The sequence below is a fragment of the Oncorhynchus keta genome, chromosome 1 (genome assembly GCF_023373465.1).
Source record: "Oncorhynchus keta strain PuntledgeMale-10-30-2019 chromosome 1, Oket_V2, whole genome shotgun sequence".
Lineage (NCBI taxonomy): Eukaryota > Metazoa > Chordata > Actinopteri > Salmoniformes > Salmonidae > Oncorhynchus > Oncorhynchus keta.
Genome location: NC_068421.1, coordinates 90846783 through 90864413, shown reverse-complemented (window position 1 = coordinate 90864413; position 17631 = coordinate 90846783). Strand labels below are relative to the sequence as shown.

The 17631-nt window shown below is 42.4% G+C and overlaps 2 protein-coding genes and 1 non-coding gene across 37 annotated transcripts; all 3 read right to left on the bottom strand.

The window, feature by feature from the left end:
* Window positions 1-37: 37 nt before the first annotated feature.
* Window positions 38-3155, bottom strand: LOC118394241 (60S ribosomal protein L36). The gene is made up of 4 exons (XM_035787461.2): window positions 3028-3155; window positions 1270-1364; window positions 603-737; window positions 38-172 (listed from the first exon to the last, which is right to left on the bottom strand). The coding sequence occupies exons 2-4, from the start codon at window positions 1360-1362 to the stop codon at window positions 83-85; spliced, it is 318 nt and encodes a 105-aa protein (XP_035643354.1). The 5' UTR covers window positions 1363-1364; window positions 3028-3155; the 3' UTR covers window positions 38-82.
* On the bottom strand, window positions 866-994 carry LOC118396454 (small nucleolar RNA SNORA63). The gene has a single exon (XR_004828194.1). It is a non-coding gene; the product is annotated as a small nucleolar RNA SNORA63 (small nucleolar RNA).
* Window positions 3156-3278: 123 nt separating the features above from the next.
* Window positions 3279-17547, bottom strand: LOC127908180 (rab-3-interacting molecule unc-10-like). 35 transcript variants are annotated; one of them, XM_052465232.1, is made up of 7 exons: window positions 8111-8362; window positions 7979-8017; window positions 7713-7790; window positions 7535-7573; window positions 7344-7421; window positions 6975-7130; window positions 3279-6924 (listed from the first exon to the last, which is right to left on the bottom strand). In XM_052465232.1, exons 1-7 carry the CDS (start codon window positions 8360-8362, stop codon window positions 6382-6384), a joined length of 1185 nt encoding a protein of 394 aa, XP_052321192.1. In that variant the 3' UTR covers window positions 3279-6381. The 35 variants fall into 35 exon arrangements, with proteins under 35 accessions (XP_052321192.1, XP_052321189.1, XP_052321223.1 ...); XM_052465229.1 differs by lacking the exon at window positions 7535-7573 and adding an exon at window positions 7459-7497; XM_052465263.1 differs by lacking the exon at window positions 7344-7421.
* Between the last annotated feature and the right edge of the window lie 84 nt (window positions 17548-17631).

Here is a 17631-nt window from a genome sequence, read left to right as displayed (position 1 = left end):
AAGTACAGTACCACTTCCATGAGAAACAATGAAACAGTTTACTTTTTTTGAAATACAAATTTATTTATTTGCAAGAACAGCTTTAATCCTTCTTGGCAGCAGCCTTCCTCATGGCAGCCAGGACATTGCTGAGCTCCTCCCTCTTTCTCTTGGCGCGGATGTGAGTGCCAATCTGGGAAGAAAACACAAAGGGTACATTACAATGGAAAAACCAAACACACACTATGCAGGTAAACTACCATACTCGGGATGACAACACTAAAGCATGTCTCTGGGATAAGTTCAGTAATCAACATGTTTAGGGATAGCAGTTACATAATGCACAACTTGTCTTTGACAATTAACTGATTGGACAAACTACAGGTCTAATCCAATAGTTGACGAATCTTTCAATATATGCTCCATGATGCAAACAGTCCATATCTCCCACCAACAGGTGGTAACGTTTAACATTATGTGGGTGCTACAAAATCTGTTTTGTTCACTGTTGATACACACGAAAGCAGCTTCAGAAACACACCATCTGACATGCGCAAATGCCTTCATGTTGCCAACACCACCAATATACCTGCCCAGGTTGGTAAGCAGGGGAGTTTACATACCCTCTTCTTGATGAACTTGAGGGCACGTTTATCCTTGGACACCTTCAGCAACTCCATGGCGCGCCTCTCGTAAGGGGCGAAGCCGCACACCTCACGGATCATGTCACGCACAAACTTGCTGTGCTTGGTCAGACGCTGAAATGAAAAATCAGCAACAGTTTGTCAAACAACCAGTTCTAAAGTCACTGTGGAAATATAGATCGTTAACCATGAGGGGGAAAGGGCTTTTATTCAGATAGCTACCATTTATATAATTTTAAAAAGTGTCTGAGACCAAGCGTCCCTGTCTGCCGTGGGATGCAGACAGACAGGAATAGTAGGAAACTAGTTAATGTGTGCAGGGGGAACGACAGAACAGCACTGAACAAGCTGCACTGTAACTTATCCTGCTTTTGTAATTGGATCACTATCACAGCCTATGCTCAAGTTAAATTGTTGACCTATAATCTGTTAACGGGGAGCAAAGCCTGACCACTTTCCGTCACTACAGGTACGGCAGCTATGGGAATAGAACCCAAACTATAAAATCAGAGCCAGAGCGGGGCTTGACCCAGCAGGGTCAAGAAACAACCACCTTTGGCAAAGTAGACCCTTTGCCGGAGGACTTAGGCTCTACCAACACCACACTACCTGAAATGGTTGTCAGGTTTCTATCAGATTAACTCACCCCTCGTCTACGGGCGTGTTTGGGTGCGGTCACATTCTTGGTTACGGGGTGGCCTTTGCTAAGCCCCACGGCCATAGGATACCTGATAGCCATGTCTGTAGAGAAAGAGAGAAAATATATAAGTTTAGTTACATGTAATTCAAAGCATGAGACTTTAACTGGCTAGCTAGTTGCTGACCAACTAACTTACATTACAGTGTCAGTACGGGTGCATCAAAGCTGGGACAGAGAATGAAAAACAGCTTCTATCTCAAGGCCACCCTGCCCTTAGCCAGAAACCAACTGTTTAATCATTCCAGTACCTCAGAGGTGGCAGGTAGCCTAGTGGTTAAGAGCGTTGGGCCAGTAAAAGGTTGCAAGATCAAATCCCTGAGCTGACAATGTAAAAATATTTCGTTCTGCCCCATGAACAAGGCAGTTAACCCACTGTTCCCAACAATTTCAATGATTTTACTGAGTTAGGACCTATGAGGAAATCAGTCAATTGAAATAAATTCACTAGGCCCTAATTCCATGGATTTTACATGACTGAATACAGATGTTGGTCAGATACCTAAATATTTGATTTGTAAAAAAAAAAAAAAAAAAGAAGAAAAAAAGATTCTCGTCACGTATTTCTGTGCATTCAAATTTCCATCGATAAAATGCAATTCTGTTTGTTGCCTGTAGCTTTGGCCTGCCAAATTCTTTAAATAACATTGGAGGCGGCTTATGGTAGAAAACAGGACATTCCTACAGTTAGCATGCCAATTGAACGGTAACTCAACTTGAGACATCTCTTGTGTTGTGTGACATAACTACACATTTTCAAGTGACCTTTTATTGTCCCCAGCACATCTGTTTAACGACCATGCTGTTTAAGCAGCTTCTTGGGGGGCCCAGCTCGTGAAACACAGGACCAGGCATTACTCATCCCAATATTTCTTAATTCCATTATTTTGCTTTTAAAAATGTGTGTACCGTTAGTGATATTACGGCACAGTTGGCGCTAGGAACACAAGCATTTCGCTACACCAGCAATAATTGTTAAGTGTGTATGCGACCAATAACATTTAATTTTATTTTAATGTCAACTGTTACGGGTGTGGCCTTGGCAAGATAGCCAGCTAACTCACGTTACTGGTGATTTCCTACAACGCTCATTGTATTTTTTCCCCCCACCTTTATTTAACCAGGTAGGCTAGTTGAACTAGTTCTCATTTACAACTGCGACCTGGCCAAGATAAAGCATAGCAGTGTCGTCAACTGCAATGTATATTTAACTAGCCACACTCCAGTCATGTAATACACTACTTTAGGTGTTAACGTTAGGACTATTGATTCAGCAAAGTAGCCAAAAATGGTTATGACAGAATGGTGGCTAGCCTCTAACCGTGAACAATGTTAGCTAGCAAACGTAGACAACTAGGTCATTACTCTTACTACTGACGATAGAAGTACGGGTTTGCATTAAAGCAGATTTTTTTTTTGTCAAGGACATGCATATTATCTCATTGTAAAAAAAATAGTCTCGTTGCGAAGCTCCAGCAATAACAAGCCCATGTGGTTCACATGTGTAGGGAAAGAGGCCATGTAAAGCGCAGCAACTTTAGGTTGATGTTTACCGTGAAAATCGTATATTTATCACGACAATATTGGAAGCATCCTTTAAGCAATACATATACATTGTGTTGGTTTTATTCATATTAGTGAAAAAAGAAGGATGTCAAAGATTTTGTAAAGATTTTAGATGATATAAATTCTTCATCAAATTCTTACCTGCTTTCTTTAATGGCGCACAAACCGGAAGGAAAGTTTAGCGGTGGATGTTGGGTAATGAGGGTTTTTCCAAGATAAAACACCAGTGAAATCTCTGTAGCGCCACCTGTGGGTGCGGACCATTTAGATTCAGCAGTCTCTTTTTTTCAAGATAAATGTATTGCAAAAGTGAATCGTTTAGAATATACCTTAGCAGACATTTGTAAAATCAGAGAGGAAGAGCGATTCTAATATAATTAATGTCCATTTCCATTTTATTCCCGTAATAATATTGTTGTAATGTTTAGGCTACAGGCCTATGTATCGTCATATTCGCTTAATATTAAAAGAAAAACATCTCAGACTTCAGTGCGTTCAAACCAACTGGGGAGGGGTGGGTTCTATTTGGGGGGTTGATTTGAACGGTCATCCAACTCATAATTCCAACTCGGGCCTCTTTCTAGAGCTCCGACTTCACAACCTGAAGACGTCATGATTTGACCTCATATTCCCAGTTGTTTTCAACGCGCCAAGTAGCCGCTGGTAGCGTCACATATGATCAAAAACTCACAGATTGGCTAGTGAAATGCACACTCAGCCCTCTGATTGGACTGTCAATCACATGCCAGGTGCGCTTGCACAGTGGATTAAGTTCTGGGGGGTCACGAGTACGAAACTGAATGGGGAAAAATACATATCTTTCATATTTGAATTTGTATTTTAGATTTATTCAGTTGCCTATTTTATCTGGTTTCTAACATAAGCTTACGGTATTGAGTACCACAGTATGAGTTGTAATACCCATAAAACCTAGCGGTAAAACCCGGACATGATTCCAATCGTTTTTCCGCCTTTAATTTTTCTATAGGGTCATTTAGAACTACTTCATATAAGATGAACAATGACCCCAAACATACTTCATACTTCATACTTCATACTTCATACTTCATACTTCATACTTCATACACGGACAAGCATACTTCATACTTCATACTTCATACTTCATACACGGACAAGCATACTTCATACTTCATACTTCATACTTCATACTTCATACACGGACAAGCATACTTCATACTTCATACTTCATACTTCATACACGGACAAGCATACTTCATACTTCATACTTCATACTTCATACACGGACAAGCATACTTCATACTTCATACTTCATACTTCATACACGGACAACCATACTTCCAACGTTGTGGCAAAATGGCTTAAGGACAACAAAGTCAAGGTATTGGAGTGGCCATCACAAAGCCCTGACCTCAATTCTATAGAAAATGTGTGGACAGAACTGAAAAAGCGTGTGCGAGCAAGGAGGCCTACAAACCCGACTCAGTTACACCTGCTCTGTCAGGAGAAATGGGCCAAAATTCACCCAATTTATTGTGGAAGGCTACCCAAAACATTTGACCCAAGTTAAACAATTTAAAGGCAATGCTACCAAATACTAATTGGGTGTATGTAAACTTCTGACCCACTGGGAATGTGATGAAAGACATGAAAGCTGAAATAACTAATTCTCTCTACTATTATTCTGACATGTCACATTCTTAAAATAAAGTGATGATCCTAACTGACCTAAGAAAGGGATTTTTTACTTGGATTAAATGTCAGGAATTGTAAAAAAAAACGGAGTTTAAATGTATTTGGCTAAGGTGTACAGTGGGGTGAACAAGTATTTGATACACTGCCGATTTTGCAGGTTTTCCTACTTACAAAGCATGTAGAGGTCTGTATTTTTTTTAATCATGGGTACACTTCAACTGTGAGAGACGGAATCTAAAACAAAAATCCAGAAAATCACATTGTATGATTTTTAAGTAATTAATTTGCATTTCTATTGCATGACATATGTATTTGATCACCTACCAACCAGTAAGAATTCCGGCTCTCACAAACCTGTTAGTTTTTCTTTAAGAAGCCCTCCTGTTCTCCACTCATTACCTGTATTAACTGCACCTGTTTGAACACGTTACCTGTATAAAAGACACCTGTCCACACACTCAATCAAACAGCATTTCACAGTAAGGTCTACACTTGCTGTATTCGGTGCATGTGACAAATTAAGTTTGGTTTGATTCGACGATTGGCTGTTGAGGGAACACTTGTCACATTGTTTATCATAACACAAACTCCACCTTGGACAATGTGTTCTTTGTCCAGATAAAGATGCTGATACGGCCCTACATACCACTGACCCTTTTGTTTTCCAGTCCAACAGGAGTGCATGTCTCGGATCATCCGGTGCATGGACATCTTGTGCCAACGTGATCCGAGCGAGAGGGCCCAGTTGTGAGGAACACAGCACATCGGGCCTGTGGACAGACAGCTCAGTAACATATTATACAAATATACAATATTGTGTAAAACAGATGCATCTACAAATTCAACCTTTTTACTTTGTCCCCTTTTCTCCATGTTTTAGACATGAGGCGAGACATGCGGAACGCCAGACTCACACCACGAGAAGCACGATCAACGCCATCCTCAGCAAGGTGATCTGCTGGAAGTGATATACTCTCTCTCTCATTCTGGGGGTAAGACATTGTTTACACATCACCGATATAAATTCTCAAATTCTGCGCTTCAGACCAGCCTTTGTGATTGAACTTACTTTAACTACATTACTTTGGTTGGCTGCTTTGAGCAAAACGTGTATGTTATATGACCTATTCTGGGAGGTGTGTGTGAGAACTATGTGGAATATTTTTGGACCATTGGCTTCCCTGAAAACGGCAACTAACAGGAGGAGCATTATGAGCATGTCAGAGGTCGTCACGCTGGATGGGGACGGTGATGGAGGCTTTGATCGTCCACGACAATGAAGGTGCAGGTGTCCCTTCCAGTGATGTGTAGCTGACCTTGGTGCCAATAAGGATGGTCTTCACGGAAGTGTTAAGACCCTCCCTTGATAAATAAATCCTTCGACTTCACTGCCTCTTCAATGTTAAGGTCCCTTAGTAAGCACCATGGGGACACTCACCAGACCAATCGGCGAGGCACCCAGACCCCGTGACCAAAAGCCATGAAATCCTGCACATCCATCCCTGTAACCATATTGAATGCCTTGATGCCAATCCTCTTTGTTTTCTGTACCCCAACTTTACAGACAACACTCCATCCAACGACTGTAATCTAAAGACCCTTTTAATCTGTGACGGAGTAACACGCTTGATCCTAAGTGCTGTCTCCATCATTGCTGTGCGTCAACCTCCCTCTCCTCGTTGTGTGCCAGTTGAGGGTTGGTACGCCGCCCAACTGTTGCTCTCCTTTTAGCGCCATGGCAGTCAGGATACCTGCATACCGCATTTAACAATGTCTGGTACAAACAGGAATGACAGGGAGGGTAGCAGTTCTGGCTCAGGTTCAAGGAGAAATGACATTCTGCTGAACCTGCCGCAGAGACTGTTCCTTAACCTCCTCTGAGGGCTCTCGGGACAGAGGGTTGTAGTCTTCGGCCGGGTACAGGTCCTCCACTGACTGTACCTGATTGGATACGGTTGGCTTCCTCCACTGACTGTACCTGATTGGATACGGTTGGCTTCCTCCACTGACTGTACCTGATTGGATACGGTTGGCTTCCTCCACTGACTGTACCTGGTTGTGGATACGGTTGGCTTCCTCCACTGACTGTACCTGGTTGTGGATACGGTTGGCTTCCTCCACTGACTGTACCTGGTTGTGGATACGGTTGGCTTCCTCCACTGACTGTACCTGGTTGTGGATACGGTTGGCTTCCTCCACTGACTGTACCTGGTTGTGGATACGGTTGGCTTCCTCCACTGACTGTACCTGGTTGTGGATACGGTTGGCTTCCTCCACTGACTGTACCTGGTTGTGGATACGGTTGGCTTCCTCCACTGACTGTACCTGGTTGTGGATACGGTTGGCTTCCTCCACTGACTGTACCTGGTTGTGGATACTGACTGTACCTGGTTGGCTTCCTCCACTGACTGTACCTGGTTGTGGATACGGTTGGCTTCCTCCACTGACTGTACCTGGTTGTGGATACGGTTGGCTTCCTCCACTGACTGTACCTGGTTGTGGATACGGTTGGCTTCCTCCACTGACTGTACCTGGTTGTGGATACGGTTGGCTTCCTCCACTGACTGTACCTGGTTGTGGACACGGTTGGCTTCCTCCACTGACTGTACCTGGTTGGATACGGTTGGCTTCCTCCACTGACTGTACCTGGTTGTGGATACGGTTGGCTTCCTCCACTGACTGTACCTGGTTGTGGATACGGTTGGATACGGTTGGCTTCCTCCACTGACTGTACCTGGTTGCTTCCTCCACTGGATACGGTTGGCTTCCTCCACTGACTGTACCTGGTTGTGGATACGGTTGGCTTCCTCCACTGACTGTACCTGGTTGTGGATACGGTTGGCTTCCTCCACTGACTGTACCTGGTTGGATACGGTTGGCTTCCTCCACTGACTGTACCTGGTTGTGGATACGGTTGGCTTCCTCCACTGACTGTACCTGGTTGGATACGGTTGGCTTCCTCCACTGACTGTACCTGGTTGTGGATACGGTTGGCTTCCTCCACTGACTGTACCTGGTTGTGGATACGGTTGGCTTCCTCCACTGACTGTTGGCTTCCTCCACTGGTACCTGGTGGATACGGTTGGCTTCCTCCACTGACTGTACCTGGTTGTGGATACTGGTTGGCGGTTGGCCTCCTCCACTGACTGTACCTGGTTGTGGATACGGTTGGCTTCCTCCACTGACTGTACCTGGTTGTGGATACGGTTGGCTTCCTCCACTGACTGTACCTGGTTGTGGACTGTACCTGGTTGTGGCTTCCTCCACTGACTGTACCTGGTTGTGGATACGGTTGGCTTCCACTGACTCCTGGTTGTGGACTGCTTCCTCCACTGACTGTACCTGGTTGGATACGGTTGGCTTCCTCCACTGACTGTACCTGGTTGTGGATACGGTTGACTTCCTCCACTGACTGTACCTGGTTGTGGATACGGTTGGCTTCCTCCACTGACTGTACCTGGTTGGATACGGTTGGCTTACCCTCCACTGACTGTACCTGGTTGTGGATACGGTTGCTTCCTCCACTGACTGTACCCTCCACTGACTGTACCTGGTTGTGGATACGGTTGGCTTCCTCCACTGACTGTACCTGGTTGTGGATAAGGTTGGCTTCCTCCACTGACTGTACCTGGTTGTGGATAAGGTTGGCTTCCTCCACTGACTGTACCTGGTTGTGGATACGGTTGGCTTCCTCCACTGACTGTACCTGGTTGTGGATACGGTTGGCTTCCTCCACTCGCATTCCACATCCGTATGGATGATATTGTGAACCTCCAAAATAGGCTACACTGATGAGCTCCATGGAGGCAAATTCACATGTTGTTGAGAGAATCCCCCGGTCACCTATAGAGTGCCAACAGGAAGGATGTTATTAAGTGCTATATGCTGTTCAATGCGTGACTTAGAACATCTTGAAATGCATTTGTTGTAAGAAATGTGCTATATAAATAAAGTTTGATTTGATTGATGACATTACAGCTGTAGAATATTTAATAAACTGTCGTTTTCACATGAGAAGAAGTGCAGACTTTCCATAAGCTTTTAATTGATAACTTGGGATTTTTATCACTTGACGTCTAGTTGGAAGGATCCTTTAAATCAACACTGTACCACTCCAAATCAAATACTGTACCTTTTTAAAAGATTTGTCTCTGGTCATGCAACTACAATACAGGCTAGCTGTCTAAACAAAGTCTATTCTGAATGTCAATAGATTTTTAGATTCATTCTCATCAATGACAACATTATAGAATTCACTGTGGCTGACGTTGAATCTGCTCAGCCTGTCGGGAATGGAGCTCACCCACTGTAAATTTAAATAATATCCACAAAACATGAAGTCTCCCTTAACTATACATGTATCAGTTATGCAAGTTAACAATCAGTATCGCTAGGTTGCTAGCTAACAAGACTACCTAGCTGGCTCACAAGACTAGCCTTGTTCCTTGCAATGCGATTGCCTGTAGTCTTGGAGACAGTGCTGCATGTCGAGCATTGTTCAGGGCTTAAATATCGACGCTGCTGCAGGGCTCCTTGATGAAGTGGTTAGCGTACATCTGAACAAATTAATGGATGACGAGTGGTACTTTTTTGATTATCTTGTGATCTCGACCAAACTTTTGTCATGTAGTCAGGACAAAAAGTGAATTGCTTTGCCACATTTAAAAAAAGTATTACTTTAGTGCCTTGTTGCAAACAGGAAGCATGTTTTGGAATATTTGTATTCTGTACGGGCTTCCTTTTCACTCTGTCAATTAGGTTAGTATTGTGGGGTAACTACAATGTTGTTGATCCATCCTCAGTTTTCTCCTGTCACTCTAACTGTTTTAAAGTCCCCATTGGCCTCCCTGAGCGGTTTCCTTCCTCTCCGGTAAATGGGTTAGGAAGGAGGCTGTATCTTTGCAGTGACTGGGTATGTTGATACATCATCCAAAGTTTAATAACTTCACCGTGCTCAAAGGGATGTTCAGTGTCTGCTTAAAAACATTTGTCCTTTTACCAATAGGTACTCACTCTTCTTTGCGAGGCATTGGAAAACCTCCCTGGTCTTTGTTTGAAATGCATTGCTCAACTGAGGGACCTTACATATTGTATGGGTACAGAGATGAGGTAGTCTTTTAAAAAATCATGTTAAACATTATTATTGCACGCTGAGTGAGTCCTTGCAACGTATTATTTGACTTACTTAGGTTTGTCATTGACTCAAGACATCTCAGCATTTCATGTCTTATTTCTTTGACATTATGGAGTTGTGTGTGTGTGTGTGTGTGTGTGAGCCAGTTACAAACTCAATCAATCAAATGTATTTATAAAGCCCTTCTTAAATCAGCTGATCAGCTGTCACAGTGCTGTACAGACACACAGCCTAAAACCCCAAACAGCAAGCAATGCAGGTGTAGAAGCACAGTGGCTAGGAAAAACTCCATAGAAAGGCCAAAACCTAGGAAGACACCTAGAGAGGAACCAGGCTATGAGGGGTGGCCAGTCCTCTTCTGTCTGTGCCTGGTGGAGATTATAACAGAAGATGGCCAAGATGTTCAAATGTTCATAGATGACCAGCAGGGTCAGATAATAATTACATTGGTTGTAGAGAATGCAACAGGTCAGCACCTCATAGCAAGGAGTCATCAGGCCAGGTAGTCCTGAGGCATAGAGAGAGAGAGGTATATAGAGAGAGAGAGCCTTCCTTCCTTATCTCACAGACAGAGTACTTACATTCACACAGGACACCAGATAAGACAGGATAAATACTCCAGTTATAAAAGACTGACCCTAGCCCCCCAACACATAAACTATTGCAGCATAAATACTGGAGGCTGAGACAGGAGGGGTCTGGAGACACTGTGGCCCCCTCCGACGATACCCCCGGATAGGGCCAAACGGGCAGGATATAACCCCACCCACTTTACCAAAGCACAGCCCCCACACCACCAGAAGGATATCTTCAACCACCAACTTATCATCCTGAGACAAGGCCGAGAATAGCTAAATGTAATACATTTTTAAATTCAGGCTGTAACACAACAACAACGTGAAAAAGTCAAAGAGTGCGAATACTTTCTGAAGGCTCAGTATGTCCTCTGGACTTCTGTAATATAGGATGGGGTGCAGAGCAAATGTCAAATTGTACATAGAGGATTGCCATAAATATGCAAGCTCCAAAAAAATTGTTTGGTGATCAAGAATTTGCAAGCTCAGCAATGGGGAATCAAGCAACAATTACTAGCATAGTCCTACTGTTCTTTTGGTATGAAATTGCATAAAATGTATAATTTACTTATGAAGCTTGCTTTTGGAATTTGTTCAAATGAATTATTACATAGGCCTACTTATGTAGACAAAATAATGAAAAGGGCATTTTTGGTAGCCTCAATCAATAGACAAATATTTGTAGTTGAACAAGTCATTGCATGTATAGATTTGAGTTTAATTGACTTGAAAAAGCTTGTGACTTGACTTGCACCAAAGATTATGGATATACTGACAAGATACGTCTCGACACCCTAACAATGGGAGTCGTTGTTCAAAGCAGTCTAGCTCCCGCCGATCCTTTCTTTGGATTGGGTTGTTGATGTCAACTGCCTGTATTCAATGGAGAGAGAGGCTATGCTACTAGCCTCATGTCAAGAATATGCATAACCATCTCGAGACAACTCCTCTATAAAGTGTTTTTTCTCAAAGTTGCCGGTATGTCACGTGTGATACTTATATCAGTACACTCGTGACAACTTAAGCATTTCAAAACCTCTATTAGATCAAGTAAACCTCACGTAGCAAATAAGCCATTAATTGTTTTATTGACCAAATTCAACACTCTCATTTGACCTCCATACAAAAAAACACCACCTCTTGGAGGGAGACAGATTTTCCTCTGAGTTGGGCCTCTCTCTTCCTCTCTGCTTGGACTTAGAATGCATGACTTGGACTCGGCTCGAGACTCGACCCGTTCTACTTTGCACTCGACATAAAACTTGAACCTTGTGACTTGGTCCCACCTCTGGTAATTCCTAGTGGGAAACTTGTCGATCATCCCTGAGCTCCGACTTCTCTCACATGCTAACCTCTAAGGAAATTACGTCACCTACTGAGGAAATTACCTTGATAACGGCAGTTAAATGCAACATCAAAACATTATTTATAAAATACAATCTATTAAAAGGATACTTCGGGATTTTGGCAATGAGGCCGTTTATCTACTTCCCCAGTGTCAGATGAACTAGTGTATTCATGGATGCCAAAGGAAGCTAGAAGTCGTATTCTTATGTTAACTTCATGGTTGTCCCATGAAAGGAAGCTAGGCTAGCAAGCAAGCATTTTAGCCAGAGTTGTGTCTTTGGCTATGCCGGATTAAGTGATTTGACATGCTATTCAATAAAATAATTTCTCTGTAATTAATATTACCTGATTGAGCTAATCAGGTAAATAATTAACTAGAAATTCGGGGCACTACAATATAATGTTTATAGAGCTGTTATCTTTCAAATAATCTCTTAAAGACCTTGTCATATTTTATTTCAATAGCAGTCAATATTTAATCGTCACCTTGTTTAGTCTCATCTGAAAGTTGTAAATTCTTGGTTATCTTCACGAACCCTGGCTAACAAGTTGAATCAGCAATACAAAATTTGGTTGAATTATTTATTTACTAAATACCTAAATCATCACACAGAATGGATCATCATCATAAACCTCATCCACAGACCAAAGTCATGACACCAGGTAGCCCAGGACAACAAAAACTATAAGTGTATACTGTATGACAGAGTCACGGACGGTTTAGGTAACATGAAAGAGGAGGATGGCATTGACATTTCACGACAAGTAGGCTGTGTCAAAATTTTGTTTTCTACTCACACACACACACACAGAAATCAGTACTATGGACAGCCACATATTTAGCTTAAGTTGATTGGACGAAACAGTTTTTGGTATCTTTTAGTTGTATTAGACTAAGCAGAGGTGATTTAGATGTTAAAATTTGGAAGTTGAAATGGTGCTGGAATAGTGGAGGCAGCTCCTGTTTTCTTTGAGACGTGCGGTAACTCTCTGTGGTTCTAAATCAATAGTTGTTTAGTAGTCCGAAAATATCCAGAACATTACCTTGCATGACCATGCTGTAGGTCATGTAACTGTTTGTTACGTGCAATATGCTTTGTGGACTTCACCAGACAGTGGTTGCTCTCCGGTTTTATGATGAAATAAAAGTGTGGTTGAATTTATTCTGCCACTGTGTCTTCCTATTGTCTCGGCCTTAGGCCTCTTTATCACGATTGCAAGGCAGAACTGACAGGTTATAGAGTAAACAACTCAGTTATTACTGAGTATGTTTATTTGCTTTCTGTCTTGGCTTCCCCGGTGCTTTTACCCACACACCACTACTGACCCTACAAGGTCCGGCGCCTGCTGGTTTTCTGTTCTACCTCATAATTCATTTCACACACCTTGTGTCCCAGGTCTAAATCCCTGATTAGCAGTGGCGACCAGTCATTCATGGCTGTTTTGAGCCCCGCCTGTTTAGCTAAATGAAGTATATATTTTATTGGGGGGGGTTGATGCCTGTTTTGCATGTTATTTTGCTACATATCAGTTTGCAAACAATGTAAAATCAAATGTATTGAGTGAATAAAGCCGCATACAATCATGGTGTCTTTCTTGTGTTCTTGAGTAAGGCAGCTCCAAAATACAGCTGATTCAGCCTAAAGCAGTGCTTTCTGTGGTGGTGGTGGGGCGGCCAAGGGGAAATACACAGCGTAGGGGTTGGTAATCTTCTCTAGTTGCCGTGTGATTGGCTCAGTGTTCTTGTCACGCCCTGACCTTAGAGATCCTTTTTATGTCTCTATTTTTGTTTGGTTAGGGCGTGAGTTGGGTTGGGTATTCTATGTTTTCTATTTCTTTGTGGTTGGCCGGGTATGGTTCTCAATCAGGGACAGCTGTCTATCGTTGTCTCTGATTGGGAACCATACTTAGGTACCCTTTTTCCCCACCTGTGTTTGTGGGAGGTTGACTCTGTTTAGAGCACTTTGCTTGTGAGCGTCACGGTTTGTTTTTGTGGTGTTTATTATTTTTGTTTGGCGTCATTTGGATTAAAAGAGAAAATGTACGCTCACCACGCTGCACCTTGGTCAGCTCCTTACAACAGCCATGACAGTTCTGTCACTCATGGGGACACTACCTCACCGCAGAATCTACAGGGAGCTAGGCAGTTCAATCCCCTTTGGATGCTGCCATAGATATATATTAGAAGTGCCCATCTAAGAGGGCTCAAGGTCATTGGCCACAGTGTTACGTTCCCCAGTTTCTGTGTTGTAGTTTGTGTAATTGAGTGTGTTTCAGGAGATTGCTTCCTGAAATCCCCCAAGCAGCTGATTGGTCAACTCCACGGCAAATTGGAGCTGACCCCGCCACCTCGATAAGTTACAGCTGTATTCCGTTAGACTCCTTCTCCAGTTATAAAAGCCAGTGTTCTGTTGTTTAGGAGAGAGATCATTGCTGGGAGGAGAATGCAGAAAGATTGATTGTGATATAGAGAATGCAATTGCTGAGAGCTGTGTTGGATGTTTTTCATGGAGCTGGGGGTTATATAGTGTTGGTGGTTTTCAGAAAGCGATTTGGTATATACTATGTCAGTTGTTGCTGAAGGAGTTGATTGGTTATGTCTGGTATGTGTCATTAGGACTCACTGTTTTGATTATTGAAATTGTTTATCCTGTTTTCATTTGTTCCCAAGGGGGAAGGCACCAAGGGAGTGCTTAGGCAAGAGGCTCGCAGGCCTGTGGTCCCTTTCCCCCCTCAGAATTTAGCCTGCTGTTCTGACTTGGTGGCGCACATGTAGCCTATAGGCTGTTTTAGAGAAATGTCATCATCGAATATTGTAAGAACTTTCTTTGTCTGCTTATATGCCCCCTTTATTTATCCAATGGTTCTGACTTGGTGTACAGGGAGAACACTTTAAGAATGGCCCATGTTCTGGATTCTGTCGCTTTACATTTCAAAAGTGCTGAACAAATACTTATACTGACCATGTCCATTTTAGCTCGATCATTTATGTCTTGATCGAAATTACGGATTGCCTCTTGTCCGCTCATCTTTTCCTTATGCCATAGTTTGTACATCTCAATTGTTATAGGCCTATTGCTTGTTTAGGTCTCTTATTCATCATTTCATGCAATGTTGGTATGATTTCATTGTTTTTCTTACTTTGTGTATTATAATTAGCTCGTGCTTTTCTTGACAAGGAGGAGATAGTATATGATGTTGTTGGGTTTGTAACCATGTTTACCAGTGACAGTCTCTTCCCATTCATATATCTGTTTTTGCCAAAAAGTTCAGTAATAGACCCATGTAATTCCAATGAATATTGCAAGAGTTTTTGTTTGTCGTTGCGGTCTGTGTCGGTATATTTTATATAGAAGTGGATCCTCAGGATTGTATTTATTTATTTTTAGACCACATAGGTCGAATAAAATACTTCAAATGGTAGGCTAACAGAGTGTCTGTCTCTCGCTCTCTCTCATGACTTAAAGAAGTGTAAAGTTAAGGCCTCAACATCTTGCTGAATTTAACTAAACTTACATCAATGTCTGTTGGTGTCCATTTTGAAAGTGCTAAAGAAATAGGCCTACCTTGTTTGCTTGCACTTGCTTATACTTTGAGATAAGTGTTAATGATATAAGAATACATATACTGAACATAACTGTAATAATGTTAATTTGATTACTGAAGGAGAATGTGGTTATTTTCAACTCCACAAGGAGTCAGTAGTAACCACATTTGTTTAAGCAAGTCTGGCATATCAGCTAAGGTTTTTAAAAAGGCAGTAAATGAGACTGAATGAACTGTTTCGCTGCCAGACAAGGCTCCGCTGATAGCCAGGTGTAGTGGTGGTAAGGATTCACTCCATGGTGCAGAAAGGAAACCTCTGCTGATGGGACAGCTTTGTGGGCCCTAACAGTTTGTGGGCATGTTTGTCTCTTATAGTGCAATTAATGTATTGTTTAGTGTTGTGGCTTTGCTGACTGCACAAAAACACTTTTTTTTTTTGTTTGCCCCACCAAGATTTACATGCTAAAATCACCATTGATGATGACAGGGTAACAAAGAAAAAAAGCAGAAGAGGTCCAGAGATTAATATGAGGGAACGAGACCAAAAATTGTCAAAGGGAGGAGGCAGAATCAGGTGGGAGCATTCTAGCCAATGAGAGGGCAGATATGCTCCTGAACAACAGGGCATAGATATAGATAGAGGACTCATCTTTGTATCAATGAAACTACTATATCTGACAGCATGGGCAGCGTCTCAATTTTAAATAAGTCAATTTTCTTCTTATTCATTGACTGATTGCCCCTAACAAAGAATTGAATCACTAGCATGTCATTCCAGGATATGGAGCTTTAGAAATCATTATTCCAAGTAAACATGTAAGACTACAAAAATCTATAGCACAAGTATTGTAAAGGGTTCCGTCTTTCGGATGGGACATTAAACAGGTGTCCTGACTCTCTGTGGTCACTAAAGATCCCATGGCACTTATCATAAGAGTAGGGTTGTTAACCCCGGTGTCCTGGCTAAAATCCCAATCTGGCACTAATACCATCACGGTCACCTAATCATCCCCAGTTTACAACTGGCCCATTCACCCCCCTCCCTGTTCCCCAAGTCGTTGCTGTAAATGAGAATGTGTTCTAGTTCAATTTACCTGGTAAAATAAGGGTTAAATAAAGCTAATACAATTGTAAGGATGATAATTAGATTAGTAATGCCTGACCTGTCTAAAAAATTCCTCTTTCATATTAACTGCTTAGAGATGGTGTTTGATTTGAGATGGTGTCGAGTCTCTACTATCCCAGCTATTGATGGTGTTCCACTCTTCGAACCCTCTAAACGGCGCTTATATACAATCACTAAGGCAGGGCTCACTATTTCATTCATACTGACATAAGATTAGCCACATTATTTAAAAATGTTTTTAACTAGGCAAGTCAGTTAAGAACAAATTCTTATTTACAATGACGGCCTACCCAGGCCAAACCCGGACGAACCTGGGTCGCCACCCTATGGGATTCCCAATCACGGCCGGATGTGATGCAGCCTGGATTCGAACCAGGTATTGCAGTGATGCCTCTTCCACTGAGATGCAGTGCCTTAGACCGCTGCGGCCACTCGGGAGCCCTATCAATAGGCTTAGTTGGAGTTAGCGAACAGATTGTACACCATATAATGGGATATAACGAAAGATTTGTTTGTCTCCATTTATGGCTGTAAACAGGTTTGCCTATACAAAACGCTGCAGTAGATTCTTCAACTAAACTGGAGTCGGTTTCCCAAAACCTTCGTAGGTGCATCGTTACATTTCTGCGCTGTTAACCGAAAACATCGTTATTTACCTTGCGTTTTTATATTTAGCATTTTAATCTTCCGACACAGAAATGTCTCCCTTTGACAGGTGCCCTGGGCTGTAGGTCAAAACAAGACACAGGACAATTATCATCATCTAGAGTGAGGCCTAACAAACTAACCCCTACCAGATACTATAGGCTTATAGGTGTGTTTTCTTTTCCCACGTCAATCATCCTTTTTTTTTACCATTCTTTTAGACAAAAGTCCATTCCTCCTTATTTCCACCTCCATCAGATTCAAGCTCCATCGCTACTTCTGGCATCATCCATTAGTTCATATCTGATTAAAAAAGAAAATAACTCAAACTTAACTAACCTTCTGTCAGCTGTTCATAGCTACAAACGCACACGTTGTTGCTCGGAAAAGAAGCTTTAAGTGCACTCAAAAGCAGATATTTCAGTCTTTGGGCTGTGTTTACGTCCTAAATAGAAGCAGGTCATTGGCTGCCTTCATCACGAGGGGTATGTACGGGAGTTCTGATTGGTTCTATGTTTAGCAGTTTGGCTAATTTGCCTGAGCAGACAGAATGAAATATACTTTTTTTTTTATGAGAACATGTGCAAGAATTCACTGTGCCAACACATCATCGGAATGTTCAAGTCTTGCAGGTTCGGCCCACCACCTAAATGGGGCTGCACATGCTGACAGATGCCATAATTAGGGCCCCGTGGTTT